A 26339-nucleotide genomic window follows, 5' to 3' on the forward strand; every position below is an offset into this window, starting at 1 on the left:
TCCTGCTGATGAATAGTGCACATTTTTCATTTTACAATTTCATTTAAATTGAGGTTAAATTACATACATATTAGAGTTACCAGATTTAGCAAATAAAAACACAGGCACTCAATTCAATTTCAATTTCAAATAAATAATCTTTTTTTTTCTTTTTTTAGTATAAATGTGTCCCAAATATTGAATGGGACGTGTTTGTATTTAAAAAAATTATTCATTGTTTATCTGAAATTCAATTTAAATGCATACCCTGTGTTATCTGGTAATCCTAACACAGAAAAATGCACAGATCCTATATCTATATAACTGAGTGAACTTTGATAAATGTTTATACCCATACAACCAAAACCCCATCAAGATATAGAAACTTTTCATGACCCTGGTTCCTTTCTGTCCCCTTCCAGTCACTCTTCACTCTCTCCATAAGTAACCACTGTTTTCTTTTAATTAGTTTTGCCTGTTGCTGTACTTCATATAAATGGAAGTGTACAGTACTGTTTTGTGTCTGGTTTCTTTCACCTAACATGTTTTCGAAATTCACTCCTGTCTGTGTGTGTCAATAGCTCATTCTGTTTTATGGCCAAGTAATATTCCATCGTAAAACACACAATTTTTAAATGCATTCTCTTGTAATGGACACATGGCTTGGTTCCAGTTTGGGGCTATAAATGAATAAATATACAAAGTTATAAACATTCACAGGCTGTTTTTTGCCAGTGTGTTTTCATTTCTTTTGAGTCAATACGTAGGATTGGTTTTGCTAGTTCAGGGGGCAGTTTTTGCATGTTTAATTTATAAGAAACTGCCAGTTATTTTCCAAAGTAGTTGTGCCGATTTATATTCCTACCAATACTGAGATTTTCAGTTACTCCATATCCTGGTAGCTTTCACTACTGTTAGCCTTTAAAAATTCTGACATTCTATTGGCTTTAATTTTCTTTACTGTTTGTCCATTTCCTATTTCACCAATTTCTGTTCTTATGTTCAGTATTTGATTCCTTCTAGTTAGTGCTTAATACGCTTTTCTTTTTCTAGCTTTCTAAAATGAAAACAGATCACTGATTTTAAAACTTTCTTTTGTATTCTAAAGCAATACATTTCTAGGCACTGCATCTGCATAAATTTCTAAGGTCTGCATCCCACAAATTTTCACATTTTATGTTTCTGTTTTTATTCAGTTAAAAATAAATAGTTTTATCTCCAAATATTTGGGACTTTTAAAGACATCTTTTTGTCAACAATTTAAAATTTAATTCCATTGTGGTAAATGGCCAAGCATATGGTCTACTTTGGTGAATGTTTCATATGTGCTTGAAAATAATGTCCAGTCTACCACTGTTAGCTGTAGTGATCAGTTTGACCCAAATTGTTGGTATTATCCAATCAATATTTTTACTGGTTTTGTTTACTTCTATCAGTTGCTGAGAGAAGACTGTTAAAATCCCCAACTTTGTAGATTTGTCTATATCGTCCTTCAGTTTTGTCAATTTTTGCCTCATGTATTTTCAAGCTGGTATTCAATGCATACACATTTAGGATATGTCTTCTTCATGAACTGCCCCTTTCCTCTTTATGAAAAGTCTTTATCTCCAGTATACTCCTTTTGAAGTCCATTTTGTTTTATGTTAATAGAGCCCCTTGTTTTCTTATGCTTACTGTTTGTATGGTCTACTTTTTCCCCATTCTTCTACTTTCACCCTGTCTTTATATTTAAAGTTTAATGCTTAGAGACATTTAGTTGAGCCTTTAAAAAAAAAAAATCTAGTCCTTTTCATCAGACTACCTAATTTACATTTAAGCAATTATTGGTTTGTTTGAATTTAACTCTACCATTTGTTTTCTCTTTGTCCTATGTTTTTTGACCTTTATTTCCTCCTTTACTGCCCTCTTTTGGTTAACCATATATCTTTCAGTATTCAATTTTAATTCCTTAATTTTTTTTTTTTACTTCTGCCATGTGGTTTTTTGATAGTAGTTGACAAGGGATTATAATACATACCCTTATCAGTCTACTTACAGTTAGTATTCTACTACTTCTAATAAAATGTAACAACCTGAATAATTATAATTATGCAACTGTATAATTCCCTTTACCCCCTGCAACTTGTGTTATTGTTTGCATATATTTTACAGCTACATATATGCCACAATGCTATGTTAAATTCTCAGTTGTCTTTTAAAAACATGAAGCAAAGAAAACCTGATAGTCATTTATACTTACATACTTATTGTTTCCTTCCTTCTAGCTGATGTCATTTACCTTCAGCCCAAAAATTCTCCCTCGGCTTTCCTCGCAGTGCGGGTCTGCTAGTGACAAATTTTGTTTTCATGAAAATTGCTTTACTTTGCCTTTATTTTTAAAGGATATTTTTACTGGATATAGAACACTGGATTGATAAGAGTTTTGTTTTGCTTTTGAATTTGTGTAAAGATTTTGTCTTTCCATTGTCTTATGACCTCCACTATTTCTGATGAGTAGTCAATTTTTGTTATTCCTTGGTGGGTTCCCCAATACCACTTTTGGTGGCTTTTAAGATTCTCTCTAATCTTTGGTTTTCATCAGTTTTAACTATGATGTGTTAGGTGTGGTTTTCTCTACATTTATTCTGCTTGGAGTTCACTAAATTTATTGGATCTGTATATTCATAGTTTCACCAAACTTGGGTAAATTTTGGCCTTTACTTACTTGTACTTTTTCTACCCTATTTCCTTTCTGTTCTTCTGGGGATCCAGTTACATCTTTGTTGGACTGTTTGATATTGCCCCGCATGGCACTGAGGTTCTGTGCTTTTTTTTTCTTCCCTCTAACCTTTTTTCTTTATTCCTCAGATAGATATCAAAAATTTCTATTCATCTATCATCTGCACTCTGTTGTTAAGTCCAACCGTTCAGGGTTTTTTTGTTTGTTTCCAATTCTCTGCTGAGAGTACCATTTATATTAATTCATTACAACCACTTTTCCTTTTCATCCTCAAACATAGTTCTAATAGCTGCTTTAAAATCCTTGTCTGAGAATTCCAATATCTGGATTATGTTGGGATCTCGTTTTACTGTGTGCTTTTCTCTTTTTGACCGTAAGTCATATTTTCCCGTCTCATAATATTTTATAGTATTCTAGGCATTGTTGATAGATTGATTCATTTTGTTATGCTCCAGAAGTAATAAGCTTTGTTCTAGCAGGCAGTTAAATTATTGGCTAATCACCTTGATTTTATGGAAGCTTGATTTTACATTACGTTAAAGATTTTGTCTTTAGTTTTAGCACAAATCCTTAGTGCTGGGCACAGCCTTTTCTGATAATACACAACCATTCTAGGGATTTGAGGGAAAGCCTAAGGTACTTACCAAGCCTTCTAGCTTGTTGGGATTCAAACTCTGTTTTCTCTTGCAACTGAGAGCAACAATCTCTGCTCAGCTTTTTCAGCCTTCCAGCTATGGCTTTTCACCTGGTTCACTAGAATCTTCCCTGCACATGCACAACGCAGGAGTTAGTCAGACTTAAGAGGAAATCATATGCAGATTGGAAGTCTCCTCCATCAGTGCCACCTTCATTTCTAGAATTTCCTCCTTCAATTTACAGCTCCTCAAGCAGCCCCCAATTCCTCCAATACCTCAAGTCATTAAGACTGCAACTTTCTCTTCAGTTCTAGCCACCCCCTCACCAGACAGACTGGTGAATGCCCTGAGGGAAAAGTCATATAAGCATAGTTCTCAGGCTGCTTCTGGTGGTCACTCCCCAGTGCCTTTAGACAGTTATTTATTATATTTTTCCAGAGTTTATAATTGGGAGGGTTTGTACATTACAAGCTATTCCACCACTACCAAAACCAGAAGGCCTTCACTTTATAATTCTTCATTGTTTAATTTAACACCTTAGAAAAAAACAATACAGAACTGGTACTTAAATGCCCTTGTTTCTCTCCTCTTTTTCATCCAACATAGTGAAAACAGAATGTTTCACATATATTACAATATCTTTTATCTCAAATGAAATGAAACAACTCAAAATAATCTCTTCTTAATTGATGCTTCCAGAAAGTAGGGACGTATTTGCTTAACTTCCTATGAATCTACTGAACAAAGAGTTCAGATAAGTTGATTAGGCCATGAAAACACAATTGATTGACCTTGAACAATGTCAGGGTTAGGGACACTGACCCTCCATGTAGTTGAAAACATCCCTGGTTCCATAGCCATGGATTCAACCATCCGAGGATTCAACCAACCATGGATTGTGTAGTACTTACTGTAGTATGTATTTAGTGAAAAAAAAATCTGCGTATATGCAGACCTACACAGTTCAAACCTGTGTTGTTCAAGGGTCAAGTGTACTCAGCGTTAGACCAACTAAACTAACATGTAGCAAAGCTATTTCTGTTATAAACTGACAAAAGTGTGAGACTTCATAGTCATGAAACATAATAAATGGAGTGTGATTTACAACCAGGAAGAAGAATGTGGCTACTTGCATACACACAGAGGCATATTAACTGTTAAGTGATATGATAAATCTTGACCAATCCACTGTTGTTTTCAAACTTACATTTTAAAAAATTTTATTTTGTAGTCAGCAAGTTTTCCATTTGTCAGCTTGGATGTGAAAGATGCTATTTAAAACCAAAGAGTAACTGTACATGGCTGGCTGAGCATTTATAATTCAACAATTATATAACCTCCAGAATACAGCAGAATATGAGGCACATAATTAGGACGTCAGCTAAACAAGACAAGGCAATTCAAAAGGATGTCATGTTGTGGCATGTGCTCAGCTGAGCTTTAAGTAAGTAGGACTGTTGGGTGGGGACTTATTCTTCCCACCTCTGTTTATATGCATTAATACCAAATGCTGTCAGGACAACTTATCTTGCAGTCAGGACATCTGACTTTTTAAGAAAGAAGAAAGTTCCACCTTGTATAAACTGATTTCATAAACAAAAATTGCTTTTACATGACTCTGTCGATGGATGTCTATCTGTAAGTTCTCCAGCGTGGTCTGCTCCATGTATGTACGTCCCGAAAAACTGCCAAAATAACAGCAAAAACTGATGATATCATAGGGAAAAAACTCATTGCCAAAGGAAACCAAGCACTGTTGAGTCAGCATCTTTCTTCTTGGTCACTCGTTTTATACATACTAGGTAAACCAAAAGACCTGTTTGATTTGTTATACAAATATGTGTATGTGTATATAACTGAAATTAACATCTAACAATAAAATACCTATGTTCAGAGTCCATCAATGCTTTGGGATTCTGAGCTATTTTCTGGTATGGAAAACAGACTTAGCATCTCCATCTCCAGTGGATGCAAGCTGCCTCCTGTGATAATCAAGGAATGTAATGGTCCTCCCAAGTCCACAGTACACATTTGCTGCAAAGTGCCTGCTGCAATTTTCTGGTCTTCAGCTCCAACCCTGGCTAAGCCAACACAGAGTGTCTCCTCAGTGACTGCTATTAAAAAAAAAAAGATACCACCATTCGATTCAGCAAATGCATTATCCTGAATCCATTCAAACTAACACTAGTACCAAAGTACATTTAAAGAAGACACAAATATATTACATCTCCTTAGTCACTCATTATGGACACACTATCTACTGATTTATCTAAGGCTTTTCTAAATTATTTGCACTACCTGACATATAAAGTAAAGTAGTACTGCCTAACTTTACCCTTTCAGAATTCCAAAGACTTACCTTAGTTTAAATTTTTAGGACTTGAATAATTCCTGTATACATACTCTATTGCATAGCGTTTGTCTTTAAGTTCCGAGTGAACAATGTTTATTACATGCATATATTTTAAATAAAATGTTTGAGATATATTCACATTGGCCAAGATATACTGGAAAAACCAGGGGATTATGAGCAAAATACACAGATTTGAGTCTGTGCTTGGCCACCTAGCTATGTGACAAACTTCAGTTTTTCCTTTTTTTTTAGTGGAATACTATCTGTCATAAATGGTGGTTTAAGGGCTAAGATAATACATATGAAAGTACTTAGTAAACTACATAGCCCTTAACAAATAATAGGCATTATGACATTCCTTATGCCTTTTTTTTTTTTTTTTTTTTTTTGCGGTACGTGGGCCTCTCACTGTTGGGGCCTCTCCCGTTGCAGAGCACAGGCTCCGGACGCACAGGCTCAGCGGCCATGGCTCACGGGCCCAGCCACTCCCCAGCATGTGGGATCTTCCTGGACCGGGGCACGAACCCGTGTCCCCTGCATCGGCAGGCGGACTCTCAACAACTGTGCCACCAGGGAAGCCCCCTTATGCTTTTAAGTTCAAAATAACCAACATTAGTGAACTTTAGTATTATTCACTCTGGCCTGACAGCTGAAGGGCTGACCCTCTTGTGGTTTTGTTTAGTTGGGAAAGCTGTCCTGATTGAAAAATGGTCAAAATGGGGCAAATGATTTCTACAAGGACAAGCAGGCATGTAAGGAACTCTGTGCAAAGGTATGGATAGAGAGCACCCTTGCAGATTATTTGTTTCATGACTTTAACAAGGCCTACTGAGGCCAATGTTATTCAAGAATCTCTTCATGTATCTCTTCTATCAAGAAATAGGTGCTCAAAGCCAGTCAGCACCTTACAACAGAATATAATGACAGATTCATTTAAGAACGTCTCAATAAAAACCTACTGACAGTGAACATTTTATTATATACCACATCTATTAATACTATGTCTAGATATTAGGAATATAAGGATAAATTCTCTTGTCTTTATCCTGAAGAAAACTATACCTGGTCTCATTGTTGAAAATGAGAAAAAATAGAATAAGTATACTTTTACAGGACAGAGTTTACCATAGATTTGGGCTAAAATGGAAGTTCTGTATTTTACCAAAATATTTATATGTTAACACATTTACATAAAAGCTGATTTATAGTTAATTTGTAAAAAATCCTTACTTTCCAGAATGATATTAATTTTACTAGAAGGAACTCCATTATATTTCTTTCAGTAGAACATTCAGCTTATGAGATTTAAGGTAGTGTTGAAAAAAAGTGACATGGAAAAATACAACGCAAACACATTTACTCTCACTTCAGTGGTGTTGGTATATATATGTGTGTGTATGTCAGACATTACATACACATCTCAGTGTAACAGTAGGGGAATACGAGAGCCCTTTTAAGGTTCTTCAGTACCTGGTTCTTCTCCTCGTATTCGCTGATTCTGAACAATCTCCAGAAGTTGCTGGGCTGCTTGGTTTACACTCATATAACGAGGAGGTTCATAGATCTTTCTTCCCCTGTAAGTGTAAAACTAGATGCCACTGTTCTTAGCCATGAAATTACACAATACATTTTTAACACAGTTACTCCCCCAGGTATACTCAATTACCATAGTCTACATTATGTTTGAAGCGGTCACTTGTTACCCACTTTAAGTATACATTAAAGCACGGATACAGTGATCATTTATCTTAAGTTTCTTAAACTTTTTTCATTGTTCTACTTCAAATGCCCTCTCATCTCACTGAAATGCTGGCAGAAATAAAAGTCCAACAACTTAAAAGATAAATGTTTAAATCAAAGTTACTTTTATTCAAAGTGATACTTCAGGCAAAAATAATTCAAAATAAGTGGCAATTTGTTCTATACCTTAGTTTAATCAGGTTCTATAGTGTTCACCTTTATTACCATGTTTAAACCACATATCCCTCTTTTCACATCTTCCTCTAAAAAAAGTAAACTAAAGAGATAAATATCTCAAAATCTTGGAGGATAAGATGTTTACTTCCATATGCCTCAAAAGCCTACCACATTTGCCCGACGATCAAAATAAAAACACTGCTTTTGCAGTTTACAAAACAGTTCATATAGATTATTTCACTGCCTCTCAGAACAATTCTATAAGTCAGCACTCTCCAAGAGGAATATAATGCAAGCAGTAAACATAATTTTAAATTTTCTATAGTCTCTACATTAATAAAAGTAAAAAAAAAAAGAAAAAATTAACTTTAGTATGTTTATTTAACCCAATAGATCCAGAAGTTATACTTCAACATTTATTCCTATAAAAATTATTAAAGATTGTTTTTGTACTAAGTCTTTGATATCTGGAATGTATTTTATATTTTAGCACATCTTAATTCAAATGTTAAATTTTCATTGGAAATACTTGATCTGTATTTAGATTTCATAAAATTCATGGCTGTAAAAGTAGATTTACATACTGAATTGTTCTAAATATACTTAAATGTTTTCTATTAACTAAGTTGAGTATGTTTTAATTTAATTAAAATTAAATTATAAATTCAGTTCCTCAGTTACATTAGCCATACATATTTAAAGTGCTCATTAGTTACATGTGGGTAGCAGCTACTGTATGGGACACTGCATCTATAAGCAAAAGGGGTTAGTACTCCCATTATACAAATGAAGAAAATACAGCTCAGAAATGGAAGTAACTTGCCCAAGAGCACATAACCAGAGGCCAACTCAAGACTCAAACCCGTGTCTTCTGACTCCCAATTAACTCATTCCACAAATATTTACTGAGTGCCTATCAGGTGCCAACCACTGTTCTCAGTACTGACCCAAGAAATCTATTGCTATTTCCATTCTATCTATCACACTGCTTATCATTTCATAAGATTGAAAGTATTTAATTTTGTACTGTTACTGAAAACTGATTTTCAACAATCTTTAGAACTCATGTTAATTAAGTAGAACTTATTGTTCACGGAATTAAAGTAGATGTAAGCATTCTCAGAATAAGAACTTACTTGATTAGATTTTCCAAAGACTGCTCCTTTACTTTGATATCTGCAGGAAGTAAAAAATAGTTCTCTTTTAATTAACTACTTTATCCAAAATCCTACTGTAAAGTTCAACTGAGTCACCTAAGTCTGTGGTAGACATTATTCTCAAGTCTCCAAAATGCTAATTTGACTGAGTCTATGACAGTCGTTCCTCACACTTGTATCTGGCCACTTTTTAAAGGAAATATGAGGAAGAAGGGAAGCCTGTGGTTGTGTAAAGGTCATTAGTTAGCAAACAAACATGAAGTTGGCCCTGAGACCATCCTGAAAGGATCGAATTTCCTCTTGGAAAAGAAGACACAGGAAAGAGTTAGATAAATATTGGCATATACACCACCAAACAGCTAATCAAAATTTTTGTGTTCACTTCTATTAGGTGGTAACTGCATAGAACCAACTGAAAAGTCTTGTTATGTTCCTCTTCTTACCTATTTTTCAGGCACTAGAATATAGGCTTCAATGCATGTAACATAAATAAAAGAAAATTCTTACCACATTTTGAAAAGAGACTTTTGCTTTCTTGTGGATGGTAAGACATGCCTAATAACTTATGAATACTTTAATACCAAGTATTCATACTTTAATTGGGATTTCCTGAGCACTGACTGGTAGCCAGGTACAGGGCTACCACAGCGGCCAAAACCCACTAAGTCTTTGCTCTAATAAAGCTTGACAATGCAAAGCATCACAATGATTTGATCCTTTACACTTTTTAATCACTGATGCTCAGCTACACAATTTGGTAGAAGGTAAAAAAGCAGAATCACTCTACATCCTCACAGGAACTCAGCACACAACAGCAAGAGTGACAGCTGTTTCCTGTTCTACATGCTGAAAACAAATGGTTCAGTCAAAGTTTGTTTTTGCAAAAATAAATATAGTGCAACTGAGGGGTCTTTCTGATAGACTTCTACAGCTTTCCCAAGTGATTATAAAAGTTTTTCTCATAAAGGATACTAAGTATTTGCTTGGAAAATACTCCAGAGATAATCCCTTACATGTGTTTCTAAATGTTCTTGGAACCAGCAGTGAATATATTTTTTAGGTTCGAAATATCATTAATTATTTAATATTTCCACTTGTCTGGCACATATAGAAAAAAATGTATATCTATTATTGAAATATGGCCTGCAATACAATCAGTGATATATAAGTCGACTTTGAGCTCCTTTACACAGTAGTTGTAATATTTTTAAAATATTAAACACATTTATTAATGTATTCACCTTGAGCTTCTGAAATGTTGTCATACTTAAGTTTTTAATTTAATATCTTCAATATTTTTACTTTTTTACTGATATGCTCTACAGAATTTGATTTTAAAAAGTAAGAGGGTTGGGGAGAATTTTTACAGGCAAATGCTTTCTTTTTTTTTTTTTTTTTTTGCAGTTTGCGGGCCTCTCACTGTTGTGGCCTCTCCTGTTGCGGAGCACAGGCTCCGGATGCGCAGGCTCAGTGGCCATGGCTCACGGGCCCAGCCGCTCCCCGGCCTGTGGGATCTTCCCGGACTGGGGCACGAACCCATGTCCCCTGCAAAGGCAGGCAGACTCTCAACCACTGTGCCACCAGGGAAGCCCCAGGCAAATGCTTTTTAATTGAACATAAGACTGCATTAGTGATTTAATCTCAAGCCAGACCTATCTTGATACTTTTCCCTTGTCTTCACACAGGCCATATTTATTCCTTTCTACTTCTACTTGCTAGAATGTAAGCTTCTCCTATTCATCTTAGTACCAGCACCTAGCATAATGCAAAGTACCTAGTAGATACTCCATAAATTCTACTGAATAAATTTGTTCACATGGCTCTACTACCGCCAGCCCATCGTAAACTATCTACCCTTTAAGTAGAGTAAAAGTCCCAGCTCCTTCAGAAAGCCTTTACTGACTTCCTCTTAAATGCTCTTTGTCCTCTGAAATATCCATACAATTAATGCTGTATTTTATTAATCTCTAATTACATTATATATATCAGTCTTATCCTTCCAAATAAATTTTAAATTCTCTATGGTTTCATACCATGACATAATCCCTACAGGGCATGGCCCATAGCAGGCATTCAATAAATAAGTACTAATTTGAATAATGAGAATTCCAGGTGATTAAATGATGAGATCTATGGTTTGAGAATTTGGAATCATGATATCTTATACTTCACACCTTGTTCCTGTTTTTGTTAATGGAGCAAGGAAGATATATTGTTTAACCTTGTTTGTCTTTTCCTAGGAAAGCCAAGAAAAGAGGCAGCTCTTAGAGTTCAAGAGCCAAAGTTCTGGTCTGTCCTTCCTGCCTCTCCATACAATAGAACTTGACTGTTCTATAAACCTTCATGCACACAGCACATTAGTTACAACTAGATTTCAAAACCCTGAGGGCAGGGCCCATGTCTAATACTTCCTTAGCATTCCAGAAGAACCTAACTCCACATTGGGCATACTGTAAATAATAAATACTGTAAACTGATTTTCTGTCCTTCCAAAGCTTCCAAAAGATAAATCCTATTTTTCCTCCTTTCCCCCATTTTTTATGATACATGAAGATGTTACCAGGTAGCTTGCCTCTTAAGACTACTTTTCTCCCCATTCTGTTTCAAAACCTCAGTTCTGTTGTAAAACACACACACACACACACACACACACACACACACACACGCTTTTTAGTACCTGAGTTCCAATGAATCCTTATTTTTTATCCCTCAGTTGCATATACTTCTACTTCTGCCTTTAATAAAAGTCCGTTTAGCAGCTGTCCTTCTCACATCCTTCTAGTTTGACTTTCTATACTGCTGGCCTTAATTGGATCTAAGTTTAAGATAACATGATGGATATATCTAATGGCATATTCCACATGAATTAACAAGTGTGTTACAGTCGGTCTGCCAGTAGGAACTACAAAAAAAGGAAAACTAGTATCTTTCCACATGGAAAATCTAAACACAAAACTATAAAACTAATTAATAATGAAATACTAAACTGCCCTGATAATAAACTAAGAAAACATAATTATACCAGTTAATTGTGGGATATAGGCACAAGCCAAAAAAATGTTAGAGAAGCATGCATGGCCTGATCTAAATTAATTAGATGTCAATGTTAACGGAGTAAAAAGAATGTATTCTAGCTGGAACTGAATGAGCTAGCAAGAGTTAAGTCCCTTCTCTTATGAAGTAGGGAAGAAAACCAACAAGTTAATAAAATAATTCAGATGGATGGTAAGACTTAAAAGAAATAATACAAGGTAATGGGAAAGAGAATCACTGGGGGATACAGGGTGTGCCACATCAGATTAGGGAGAATTTCACTTTAGATCAGGAGTCAGTAAACTTGTTCTGTAAAGAAGTAGGTAGTAAATATTTTAGGTTCTGAGGGCCACAAGGTCTCTGGCAAAATTACTTATCACTGCCAGTGGAGCATGAAAGCAGCCACAGATAATACATAAATAAAGTAGCATGGCTGTGTTCTAATTAAACTTTATTTATAAAACAGGCAGTAGGCTAGATTTGATCCACGGGTGCTAGTTTGCTAACCCCTGATGGATAATTTCTGATTTCTACCCTATAAGAAATGCTAACCATTAGTAAAACTTTTCTACAGTCTTCTCTTTTAAAAGAGACATACTGATTGAGGTTCTGATAATGTACAAATTATATATCATTGAATAATAGAGAACTGTCTATATTATACAAATAACCTAAATGCCTTTGGCAAATAGGAGTCTTTTCTAATGTTCTGAATATCTGTACTTACTACAGATGCCAAAACCATGGGTTCACTCTTTGCCCTGATTCTGTGCTATGTGGCAGACATTCTTCTGCTGTGACTTCACACACAGTGTCACTAAAACAGTGCAATTCAATGTATGATCTGAGGACTGATGCCGCTATGTGAGAATTCTGTTCCCAATAAATGATAAAAAAAAAAACTACAGGAGTAAGAATAAGTGTTTACAAACACTTACAGTAATTTGACTTCAACACAAAAGATTAGAAACTTAAAAGTAAATAAATATATGTATTTATTTTTACATATATTTATTTTATGTATGTGTGTGTATATACACACATATCTACACACACACACACACACATATAAATAAAAGAACAAAACTTGGTCCTTCACCACAAATTGAGAAGTACTGCTCTGAACACTTCCATGAGGCAAGAAAAGATTATTCCTATTTGATAAAAATGAAGGCAAAGGTAAGGACTGTTTACAATATTCTCTAGCTAGTATATAGTAGCACTCAGATTTTGTCTTCTGATCCCAAGTGTAAGTGTCATTTCAAAGTTATCAAAGATGCCAGTTATTTCTTCTCTGTTGACTAGCCACAGATTAAATCTCTTGTTATAGCATTTTTACAACACACGCTGTAGAATAGGAACTGATAGCAAATGTGAATCAGTACAATTCCAGTACCTCTGCTGACAAACGCAGCCCATCCCTTCTGAAGCTCTATCAGTACCACCAGCTTAGTGTACAAAGACAGTGATCCCAGCCATTTCCACACTAGGTAGGAAACAGAATTTGGCAGAATACAGTGAAAAGAGCTGTGAATAACAGGTTATTTGGATTCTACGAATTCTGCAACTAATAATCTGGGTGACAGTGGGAAAATGATTCAATATCTCTGGGCCTCAACTTCATCTGTAAAATAGGGCTTCAGTAAGATGATCTCAAGAGTTTCTTTCAGATCTATAATTCTGTGATTCTGATAGCATTAATACTGCAGTATTCAAAGGACACCGTAAGGAAGACAGGATGGAACGTGGTAAGAATAAATGCTCAATACGTCTACTGAATTGCTGTAAATTGACCAGAACAGGGTCTTAATGGACAAATGGGTAAGAGATGGAATGCTGGCGAGGATCTATTAGGGCGTAAGTAGGCAGCAGCACGAACTATGGCACGTATGTAGGAGTAGCCATGTCGTATTTGGAACAGAAAATTCATTTCTCCACAGAGTACGGGGGAGAGCATGCCATGCATAGAGGAGCTAGCCTGTATCCCACAGAACAGTTTCACGTTCACACAAAATCAAAATGAGAACAATATGACAGCTCCGTACCGTCACCCTAAAGAAACTCCGCAGCCCTTACCGAGCAAGCACAATGTGTGCACGCCGTTTTGTCTGTTCTTCTTCACTTTGTCAAAAAAGCTTTCTGGTCTCCAAGTGTCTGTCCAAAAAACAACAGACACCGTCTCTCCAAACCTATACAACTAGGAAAAAAAAACCTAAAATTAATTAATGATGGAACAATTCACTAACTACTATTTCATAGGCAACAATAAAAATAAAAAGCGAGAACCAAACCTGAGATGGACTGGCTATCAAGTCTGTCACAAAAAAAAAAAAGGTAATAAAAATTCTCTTTGATCCACAGCAGCTGGTGTCATTCTGATGCCCCTTCAGTTGGAGATTTCTAGTACTTCTGTGTTCAGTATGGGAACATATGTAACTACTTCATGATTTAGCTAGGTAGCTGCTAAAAATACTGAAATACAAAGAACCCAGAAGGAAGCCAAAAAAAAAAAAAGACTTTTGAGCAGTCAGAGCACAGTTCACAAAGTTATTATTATCCTCACTTTACAGATGAGTCCACTGTCAAGATCAACTGACTTGCCTAAGGTCACATAGCTAGTTAGTAGTGAAAAAGGAACTCAAACCTAGGTCTGAGGAAGAGCTCCTCTCTACCATGACGTCTCAGTAAAATTCATGCACTGTATACTCACTGCAGCCATATCCCAAAACCTACTCCCTTACTTTACCAAACACTGTTTATTCCCTCACTATAGAGTTCAGTGATAGGCCTTTTCCCAAACCTCCTCCTTTCCCCACAAGAGGCCCACCCACTCCACTTGACCATCACACAACCAAGAAGCTTGCTTTGTTCCAACTTGCTTCCAGGCTGGCTGCACATCTCACTTAAGTGAGTCCAACTCCAAATCTTATGCTGAGAAAATCTAGTTTTGAATTCTGGTTCCTCAACTTGTTAGCTGTGTGACATTATTCTTTCTAAGTCTTAATCCTTAAAATAGGAACAGTGATAACATATGCCCTTCCAACCCATAGGGTTGTATGAATCAAATAACACGTAACAAGTTATTCAAACTGTGAATAATATATTAGTTCTTATCTAGGTACTGCACAAAGGATGTTATTTTCAAAGACTTAATATATGGTAAAACATAACACTGAAGTTGTTATGTAAAGATTTAATTATTCAATTTAAAGAGTGCCTGAAAGAACTTTTAGTAGAGCTGGAAAGCACTAAACGCTGGAAATTACATCTAGTCCTCTGCTGTAAATTAGCTGTGTGATTGAAACAGCTGTGTGACTTCAGGAAATCACCTAACTTTACTAAGCCTAAAGTTCTTCATTTGAAAAATGAAGAAACTGGTCTGGAGAAGGGATTATCGTCCCCAGGCTTCTCAGTTTTCAGAAGCTGCTGCAAGACGCATATAGGGAGGAAAGAGAGAAGCTAGGACATTCAAAGTCCTCCATCCCTCCATCACTGACGAACCTCAACTTTTCTCAATTTTTATATGCTGAGGGCTTAAAAACTATCACCGATATTCATAATGGTGACTTTGAGATCCCAAGGGAAGGTTCATCATATTCCCCATATGGCCACAACCTCCAACCTACCTACCAATAGGCTTTATTCCCAAAGTCTATTTGAAAATTGTCTGAAAAGGTATTTCCCCATAGAAGCCATGCTATCCAGTGGCAGTCGAATTCATAGATTAGTGTACAAAGACCCATGTAACTCTCAGAATTCAGTCATAAACCGTCCAGCCACACCTAACATGGTTTCTCTGTAATAAATGTATTTAGAGTTCCAATGTAAGATCCCTGGAATACATTCACCCAAGCTACAAGGACTAAGCCTAGCTCTGTTGAGGGCTTCTGTTATTGTTGTTGCTCTATAAGAGGCAAATCTGTTCAACAAATATTTATTATAAATCATCCTCTATGTGCCAGGCATTATGCTATGCACAGGCATAAAGTGAGAAGCAAAGCAGAGCTCCGGTCCTCACGAAGTATGCAGTCTCACTTATACCTTACATAGTGGGCAAAAGCTCTGGAGTCATGGCTCTGGTTCCTACTAGTTGGATGATCATGGTGACTATTTCGGTGACTTTCAGGAGGAACTCCCTCGCAAAATAGATACAATAATTATAAACCTAATAATGTGTTTTGTTAAGGATTAAATGACATACTGTATGTAGTGCCTAGTGCCATAGTAAAGACTCAATAAATGTTAGGAATTTGATAATATAACAACGATAATGTTTATAATGATGATATGAAGATGTTCTAAAATGCTGTGTTGTGCTATAATCCAACTGCTCTCCTTACTGGAGTGAGCTCAAAAATATTACCAAACATTTGAAACTATGTTTATGATTTAATTCTGACAAGTTCAATCGTTTACATTCTTAAAAGGATTTTTGGCATCTCTAATCAGATTTTAAAATATTAACATTACTCTATTAAAAAAAACTTTAAAGGAAAACCATTAAAGTTAAAGAAAATTTCATATGCAACCATATACAAATACTTTAAATAGCTTTTCAATATTTTAAGAGTCATGAAAATATAGTCATGGAGGCAAATTCTTCATTCAGAAAGAAGAGGATAGATGATTAAAAGAGAATTGAGATGCTAGTCACATATAAACATTAGTTGCAACACTTTATGTAAAAGCGTCTTTCAATTGTCTAATTTGGGGGATTAAAGAAAACCTCACATAAGCACTGCTTTCTAGGACCCTGATTTATAGACTGTAACCATTTCCATGGCTGTGGTACAAACTTCTTCAATGAATTCTGGAACATTATGCAAACAGTTTCGCCATTTAGATGTCAGTACCTCAAAGAACAGAAGGGCCAATTCCTTTGTGTTTCACAATTCAAGGACTTACCAGTAAATTACAAAAAGAAACCGGAACAAAATCATACAGTGATGAGAATTGAGGTTACAGAAGCCTAAGCACCCACCATCCTAAAAATGTAAGCCTTTATGCTTGTGATCATTTTCCCCAAAACCATTATTGATGCAGATCTACATTTAAAGACTACAAAAAGAACTGTTTTCAAAAACAGTAGGTAAATACAGGTTTTTTGTGTGTTTTAACCCAGAGTAAGTTATAAGGAAAGCAGTTTATCTAACTTGATACTGGATCATGTCTTTTATCAATTGAAGACAAAAACTCAATTCAAAATGATTTACTTAATTATATATAAGGCACTAGTTAAGAGTGAAAAGATGCACAAGACAAATATGAGGTAATAAATAATAATAAAAAATTAGATATAAATTGTGTAAGAGTTCAGCATTTCCCCCACCAAGAGTGCACCTGAAGGTAACTTCTGAATAGACAGGATATAAGCTGGACCTTAAAGGATGGGTAAGATTTAGCCTGGGGAAGTTGAACATGCAGAAGAACGAGATGATGTGAACAAAGTAACAGAGGTGGGAAATCCTAGGCAGTATTTACAATGGCATTAACCAAGTATCTAGAAATAAGTACTGCCTGACTTTGCCTCTAACAAGTATCTCTAATTCCTGACACCTTACCAGGTACCAATTCCTGTCAATTCTAGCTTTACAGTTTATCTAGAAACTATTAATTTCTCTTCCCTCTACCTTAGTTTGAGTTCTCAGTACCACCTGCCTGAATGACCTTAATAGTCTTAATTCATCTCGCTGCCAGTATTTCCTTTCTTTCAGAAGCACAGATGCTTTGAAAACTCCATTCTATAATTAGATTTTAATGCTTTGGTATTTTATACTGAAATGAAAATATTTTGTGATTTTTAGGTTAAAAAGTGTATTTTCTGGATATGGAAAAATTAGAAAATTTAACTTGCTAAGAACTCTATCAAGCCCCACATGTATCTTTTATATATGTATACCCTAATCAGATCACTTAAATCTGTGAGGTAAAAGAAAGCTGAGCCATCAGAGTTGTCAGAAAATGTACTACAAAACCATATAATCAAGAGTTACTAGTTTTCTATATAGAATACTTGTTTTTAATCTTCACATGCATTTTGCTTAACATTGATAAAACACTGACTTTTGCTAACAGTAAGAAAGACTATACACATGGCTACACACTAGGTACACATATAAAGCTGAATGACTGTAGACAGAAGAGCAGCTAGGTTTATATTTTCCCATATAAATGAGAGAACCACATACAAATTAAGTGAAAGAATTACAACTTAAAGCATACAATTCCAAAAACAAGATCCAACTTGGGGTAGGGGGTGGGGAGGGGGGAATAAATAAATAAGCAATTCAACTCAGCAAATATTTGTTACACATTGATTATATGTGCATGGCACTGCAATAAAGTACCATGGAAGATGTGAAGATAAGTAAATTAAGGAGTTTATAATATGGTAAGCACATAAACATATGCAAGCAACTGAATACTCTTATAGGACAGAGATTTACCAGGATTTTTTGAGTAGAAGAACGGCACAATCAGATCTACGATTTAAGCAGAAAACTATAAAGTGGAAGAGAATGATGGGAAGGTGGCTATTAAAATAGTGACTAAAAAAAGGAAATGGAAAGGAAGGAAAAAATTTTTAACATGCTCATGATTTAACAGGTGGTCAAAAATAATTCCAAAGTGACTAAAAGAACAGAGAACTTATTAGATGAATTCTTCTAAGGTTACATAGTAATGTAGAGCTCTAATACCTTTATTACCTAGTTAAGTGTTCTTTGTACTTGTTAGGTTTTATCATTTCTACAATAGTGCCTGGACAACAATGAAAGCAATTTAACGCTTCTGAAAACTAACAGTAAGAACTACTACAAGGTCAAAAATGCTGACTATCACAATGAGTGTTGTGTTATTTTAAAAAAAGGAAGGAAATGAGTTCTTATTTTTTGAAAGTAATATACATTTTTTCCCTAAGTAGATATGTATTATATAAACAGAGGAACATATGGCAATAATCAAGGTCACTCATGCAACAGTCAGCGAAAGTGGAAGCATTTCATAATGATGAGAAAATTATACAACCTTTTTCCCTGAAGTCAGCCACAACTGATAATGCAGTTTTTTTTGTTTTGTTTTGTTTTGTTTTTGCTGTACGCGGGCCTCTCACTGCTGTGGTCTCTCCCGCCGCGGAGCACAGGCTCCGGACGCGCAGGCCCAGCGGCCATGTCTCACGGGCCCAGCCACTCCGCGGCACGCGGGATCCTCCCGGACCGGGGCACGAACCCGCGTCCCCTGCATCGGCAGGCGGACTCCCAACAACTGCGCCACCAGGGAAGCCCAATAATGCAGTTTTTAGTGCAGAAATCATTGCTACCTGGTTTCAAACTGTCTTATTTATCTTTCCTTTAAAAATGTCTCAAAATCATTTCAGTCACCAAACTTTTACAAAATAATTAATATATTCTATCACACAAATGGCTAACAATAAATGAAAGTACCATGTAAAAAAATTATTTTAGGATCTTTAATTCTTTTTTAGCCTGTCAGATTCAGGAGAATGTACACACAGTAAGTGCTAAGTAAAAAGACTGAAAGAAAACATACCAAAATGGTAACTATGGTTACCTTCAGGTGGTGAGACTACGGATGCTTTTATTTTCTTCTTTATACTTACTGTATTTTCCTGATTTTCTATGCATATATATGTCATTTGTTATCAAGAAAAAACGTTATTTTGTAAGTGGCTCTTCAAAAGCAGCAACAATAATAAAAGCAATTCTGATTCTACATGATTAAGCTGCTAAATGCCTAACTTGAAGATTTCAAGAGAAGGACTTGTTCCTCTTTTGTGTACTGAGAAAAACCCCTGATTTTTCATTATCAGGAATGTCTAAATACAACCACCTTGCCTGGCTCTCGACAAATAAGTGGATTTTTCTTTGACTAGAAAAATCCTCAAAATACAAACAAGTGTTAGAAATATCTGTTACTTAGGAATTTCAAGTAACATGATTTTAAAGTATACATGTTTATAACTAATATTTTAATTGCAAAAAATCTTAAAATTAACTCAATGAAAATTTGAGTATCTAACATATCTTGGTCTATGTCTCCTTTGCCTAAAGCTGGAAAACAGGCTTTTTTTTTAATAAATCTTTTTTTAAAAAATTATTTATTTATTTTTGGCTGCATTGGGTCTTTGTTGTTGCATGCGGGCTTTCTCTCGTTGCTGAGAGCAGGGGCTGCTCTTCATTGCGGTGCATGGGCTTCTCATTGTGGCGGCTTCTCTTGTTGCAGAGCACAGGCTTTAGACGCACAGGCTCAGTAGTTGTGGCACGTGGGGTCAGCAGTTGTGGCTCGCAGGCTCTAGAGCACAGGCTCAGTAGTTGTGGTACACGGGCTTAGTTGCTCCACAACATGTGGGATCTTCCCAGACCAGGGCTCGAACCTGTATCCCCTGCATTGGCAGGTGGATTCCTAACCACTGCACCACCAGGAAGGTCCCAACAGGCCAGCTTTTTAGCTTCCAAAACTACAGGATATTAGAACTTAGCTAGTTTAGTATTCTTCATACTTTTTAGTGACAAATCTTTTTTCCAAATGAATTCTTATATAGAACATCACTGATGTTAAAAATTGAGTTAAAGATAATGACCTGGCTCCTCAGGGATTTATTCTTTGTGTTTTGGTGTCAATTACTTCATTATCTGCAGAACCCTAAAGCAACTTCATAAATCATGGTGCACTTTGAAAACCACTAGTTTTGCCCAACATTCCTCCCTGTTCCCACCTCATCCCCTTGTAGTTAAGAAACTTAAGATCCAGAGCAGTTAGATGACTCCTTAGTTACCACCTGAGCAAAAAGTAAAACCAAAACCTTTTAATTTACAGTTAAACTCTAAACCTTTTCCATTATATCCATTATACCTTCCCTTTACTAATCCTTCCCAATATGTAGTCAGTTTTTACCCAACATACGTATTTGTAAGTCTTGTGTTAACTAATCTCTAGATAGCCAAGGTTTCTGTGGTATGTATGTATGGATTCATTTGTGTTTCTGTAATACCCTGCAGATGCCCCAAAGTGCCTCCATGACTCTCTAACTCTACCTTTCTCTCTTTTGGGAATGTCTTTTAACTTCTTGTCCATCTAGAAAACCCCTTATAATTCCTTTTCTAAACCACTTTATTGAGGTATAATTATCATACCATAACATTCACCCATTCCAAGTGTACGTGAAATGATTTTTAGTACATCTAAGTTGTGCAACCATCACTATATGCAGTTTTAGAGAATTTTTATCACTCCAGATCCCTTATGTCCATTTATACTTAATCCTGTTCTCATCCCCAGCCTCAGCCAACCACTAATTGCTTTCTGTCTCTATAGATTTGCTTTTTCTGGACACTTTATGTAAATGGAATCATAAATTATGTGGTCTTCTATGTCTCACTTCTTTCACTTAACATACATACACTTATTATCTATGCTGGGACTACCAATTGTTCATAAGAAAAAAGGAGATACTTCAGGGAAACATCATGCCTTCGAGAGTCTGGGAATAAGACAAACCCAATCCTATTCTTCTACATAATCAGTTCTAAGATTGATAATGGTCCTGAAAGCATAGGAAGACTGGCACAGGGTTCTTAGGACAGGAGGCAACTTCTCTAGAAATGACAAGTTAATACAACCAACCAAAATGAGAAAACACCTGGGCAATGGTGTTAGAAGGGTCCAGCCCCATGGACAAGTCTATGGGGGTAAGGACCATGATAACTGTGGTAGTGAGATGGTAGGATCCATTAGCATACAGAGTCCGTTTCCTTTCCTAGGATTATCAGTAAGGCACAAATGGCTCTCTACATCTCCCTAAATCTCAATTCTCTTAATAGACACTGCTTCTATGTATCTACTTCTCTTAATCATCTATTGCACCCTACCCTCTCCACGAAGTCCAAGCCCCCATCACCTCTTCTCTAAAAGACTGCAATAAACCTACTAATTGATTTCCTCACTTCTAGTCTTCCCTGGCAGAAATTCAATCTCCACATAACAGCCAGAGATATCTTTTTAAAACACTTACCAGATAAAGTATTTGCTCTGTTTAAATCCCTCTAAAGGCAGTTAGTCTATATCAGTTAGAATAAAATCCAAATTCCTGACAGTGTATTAGCCTAGTGATCCAACCCTACCCACCTATCCAGCCTCGGATCACTCCTCTCCTTGCCTACTACTCTCCAGCAAGCCTTCCTCTGGTTCCTTTAACAAGCCAAGCTCATCTCTGCTTTAGGGTCTTTGTCCAAACTGTTCCTTCTGACTGGGATATGGTTGTTCCTTCTTGATTCATATCTAATCTTAAATGTTACCACCCTGAGAGACCTCCCCTGACTACCCACAGTAGTGACGACAGTAGTGACCTACTCACTCTCTAAACTAGCAGTCTACTTGAATTTCTGATACTTGCCACTACATGACTTTATTTTTTAAATTTTTTATTGCCTCTCTTTCCTACTAGAATGTAAGTTCTTTGAGAGCAGAGACCTTCTTGGTCAGGTTTACCACCATATTCAAAGAAACTCAGTAGGCAAACAATAAAAGACAAACAGTATTTGTTGAATAAAGAGATCACTATTCCTCTTAATGATGTCTAACTTGGCAACCTCTAATATACTTTCCACATAACAACAACAACAACAATTTCACTAGGTATATGGGGTTGTGGTAAGGAAGTGTATTTATGGCATGCCTAGAATAGAATGCATATCGACTGGCTATGTATGTGTTTGTGTGTATGTGTGTGTGTGTGTAAAAGTGTTAGTCTATGCAACTACTTACCTTCATAGATACTGATAATCAAGAATCTTCTGTTGGTTAATAAACTACAAAGTTAATAAAAAATACTCAATGGTTGATTCTGAACTATGCTGCTTTAGAAAACAACAAAAACAAAAAAGATATTTCAAAAGGGGCTGATAAATGATTGCTAAAAAAATTGTACCCATTCTCAGGCTAGGAATTTCATACTACTCCTCTTTAACCTAAGGTAAAGATGTTGGAAAAGTATATACTGTCCAGGTCTGTAAACTTACCCAAGTAGAACTTCTGTTTAACAACTTGATGGCTGTTTTTCAATTCATAGGAAAGCTCTTTCTCATAGATGACAGAATGCCTTTCGAAAGTGGTGCCCACTTCCCTTTTAGAAAATTGAGCAAGAGAGCATGGCAAGGTAACCTGTTAACACTCTACATTTAGCAAGCGTATTTCTGGGAACTAAAATCTACTTTTCCAATTCTGCCATACTAAGAGAATGACAGTGCAGACTTTAACTTTCTAAGAAATTTTTTACCTGTCTAGGTTGATGAATCTCAAAGTGTGGTGCCTGTACCAGCAGCTTCAGCATCACCTGAGAACTTGTTAGAAATGCAACTCTCAGACCCCTACTCCAGATATACACTGTATCAGAAAATCTGAAGGGAAGGCCCAGGAAACTCTTTAATAATCTCTTTAGGTGATTCTGATGAATACTAAAGTCTGAGAATCACTGGTATAGGTTATTGTTTTTCCATAAATGCTAGTCCAAAGAGTAAAGAGAAAAAGACGAGCTATTATAAGGAAGGGGACTTTGCTAAAATTTTTGCATTATGCAAGATATCCATATACATTTATTTTAAAATTTTAAGTGTGCTATGCATATGATTATTTTTTTATGTCTTTTATCTTAGAAAACTATACAAAGAAATCAATAATTACCTCCTTCTCCTGGGATATGAATACCTTGGGAGGTACAAGAATTACACTTCCATAGAGATTTCATAAATACAAAAGACAGAAAATAGAAAGGTACTTCCTGTTTTTCACACTAGTAGTAAGTCATTTCATATCCAGATTAGGGAACAGAACCAAGATGGGGAAACAGTACTTTGTGGCTGCTTAGAGAAATCCCATATAAAACTGAGAGAAAGCTAAATTTAAAATAATAATAACATATGTCAATGTGGATATGATCTTGGGGGCTTATATGTATGGAGACTGTCAATTCTCATAGTAAATTCCCTCTCAAATACCTTCACTCATTTTAAATATGAGAACAATAATACTGTACTTCTTTATCAGTGTAGGGGATCAGAGGGAAAGGGTCACCCTAGTCTAGCTTTACCCAGTCTGGATAACAGATTTACATAATAAAGACAAAGATCTTTTAAAATATTTATGCCTTATACCCTGAGAAAACCATAATTCAAAAAGAGTCATGTGCCACAATGTTCACTGCAGCACTCCTTACAATAGCCAGGACATGGAAGCAACCTAAGTGTCCATCGACAGATGAATGGATAAAGAAGATGTGGCACATTTATAAAATGGAATATTACTTAGCCATAAAAAGAAACGAAATGGAGTTATTTGTAGTGAGGTGGATGGACCTAGAGTCTGTCATACAGAGTGAAGAAAGTCAGAAAGAGAAAAACAAATACCATACACTAACACATATATATGGAATCTAAAAAAAAAAAAAAATGGTTCTGATGAACCTAGGGGCAGGACAGGAATAAAGACTCAGATGTAGAGAATGGACTTAAGGACACGGGGAGGGGGAAGGGTAAGCTGGGACGGAGTGAAAGAGTAGCACTGACATATATACACTGCCAAATGTAGAACAGAAAGCTAGTGGGAAGCAGCTGCATAGCACAGGGAGATCAGCTCGGTGCTCGGTGACCACCTAGAGGGGTGGGAGGGAGACGCAAGAGGGAGGGGATATGGGGATATACATATGCATATAGCTGATTCACTTTGTTATACAGTAGAAACTAACACAACATTGTAAAGCAATTAAACTCCAATAAAGATGTTAAAAAAAAATTACGCTTAAAAAGCAAAAATCTCTAAATAATAGATTATTAGAAGGTAATTTAGAGCAAAATATGATGGAAAGGGGCTAACTAACCTTCTTCACCAGAAATAAAAATAAAACCAATATGAAAAAATATATATAGTCCCTTATATATAGTCCATTAGCTTAAGATTTATACATTTTTGTCTATCACATAATTTATTCCTCTCTTTTTTGCCTTTCTCCTGGCAATCATTCTTAAATGATTAAAAGATAGCATGTCTAGAGGAAAGAATATTGGACTGAGAATCACTCAAGAATCTGAGAGTCAAGAATTCAATTTATTCCAACACAGAAATGTTTGGAAAAAATTTTAAGTGTAAAAAAGACTTGAATTGGCAAGGTTTTTTTTAAGTATGCATTTTATTAGAAGACAAAACAGACAGCAAAGTTCTTTGCCAATTTAGATGTAGTCATAACTAAGAGGAAGTAATGAATACTGAAAGGTGAATCATTTATACTTTTTCTCTGGTTCTTCAGAACCAAAGGCAATATTTCTGGGATGCCTGGCCAGGATTAGTCAATTAAAGTGAGCTACTCTTCATAGGTAATACAGAAAATACAGGTCCCTCTAAAGCCACAGACACAGCATTGGGTACCAAGGCTAATGTAGCTTCTTGCTGTAAACAGCTACTTTTTTTTTTTTAATGGATGAATTAAATAGCATTTTATTGACCCTCAGAACGAAAGAAAAGAAAAAGTTGTGTTTTTTGAGATTCCCTATATATATAACTAGCAACTGAATTCAGAGTCTAGGTGATCCATTGTCTGTGAGTTGTCTCTTTGTGCCTAATAATCAGCAGTTCTTATTCTGTGTGGTATCACACCTTTAATTTGGGACACCTAATTAGTGTGTAGAAAATTAAAAACTGCATTTATCAGAATAATCATGCCAGTACTTCATAACTGGTAGTAGCTTTTATCCATGGGCTTCACTAAAGCATAGAGGTATTAATTAAATTTTATGGGATTATATTTCCTTTAAAATACCTGTATAGAAAGGATCAAGCTATCTTTATATTTCCCAAGAGATTGGAAATACATAAATGATTCCCAAAAAATCTTTACTATTTTTTCTTTTGATTTTGAGAATATCTGAGAGACTCTTGACTACTTTTCTAATGGACTCTCCATATATATGATCAAAATATTTAAGATTTCATTAAAATAAAATGCCTGTTTCATATTCACAGAGAGGAAACCAACCAATACAAGCCGATAGTTCTCAGTTCATGCTGTCCCTTACTTTGTAAACAGCTATTTTAAATTATGCATTCCAGGAAGATATATTGGGAAATACCTATTTCACAGATTCTAAGATGCAAATTTTTTCCTGTTATAATACATCTGAAATAGGAATGTGTCTTAACAATAAAGTCTTAAAACTACTGTTGGCCACAAGCAGTCACAATTGTCATGGATTATATATGTGTGAACATCAGAACACAGATATCATACGTGTAAAATGAATGTCAGCAGCCTGGAAGAAAATATTAAACACAATTATGGAGTGCTCCTTTAACTCCTCAGAACCAAGATTTTTGGGTTAAAGACAACTAACTTTACATATCAATAATCGGAAAGCTGGCTTAAAATCCTAATATCACTGGCTTTTAGCTCTTTCATGGATTATTTTAAGAAATGCTGCATCACCGTGCTCTTAATAGCACAGAAAATATTGGGTGGAAAAACATGGGCCTCAGAATGCCGA

The 26339-nt window shown here is 35.7% G+C and overlaps 1 protein-coding gene across 2 annotated transcripts in view; it reads right to left on the reverse strand.

The window, feature by feature from the left end:
* Positions 1 to 4540: 4540 nt before the first annotated feature.
* Positions 4541 to 26339, reverse strand: part of DPH5 (diphthamide biosynthesis 5) — a 37249-nt gene continuing 15450 nt past the window's right edge. The window contains exons 4-7 of one of the 2 annotated variants that reach the window (XM_007449620.1): positions 13870 to 13990; positions 8740 to 8779; positions 7157 to 7260; positions 4541 to 5447 (exon numbers count right to left, since the gene is read on the reverse strand). In XM_007449620.1, coding sequence (XP_007449682.1) covers positions 5224 to 5447; positions 7157 to 7260; positions 8740 to 8779; positions 13870 to 13990 — 489 coding nt within the window. In that variant the 3' untranslated portion in view covers positions 4541 to 5223. The remainder of the gene's footprint in view (positions 5448 to 7156; positions 7261 to 8739; positions 8780 to 13869; positions 13991 to 26339) is intronic. The other variant, XM_007449621.1, reaches the window with a different exon arrangement.

Source organism: Lipotes vexillifer, unplaced genomic scaffold (assembly GCF_000442215.2).
Source record: "Lipotes vexillifer unplaced genomic scaffold, Lipotes_vexillifer_v1.1 scaffold445, whole genome shotgun sequence".
Taxonomy (NCBI): Eukaryota; Metazoa; Chordata; class Mammalia; order Artiodactyla; family Lipotidae; genus Lipotes; species Lipotes vexillifer.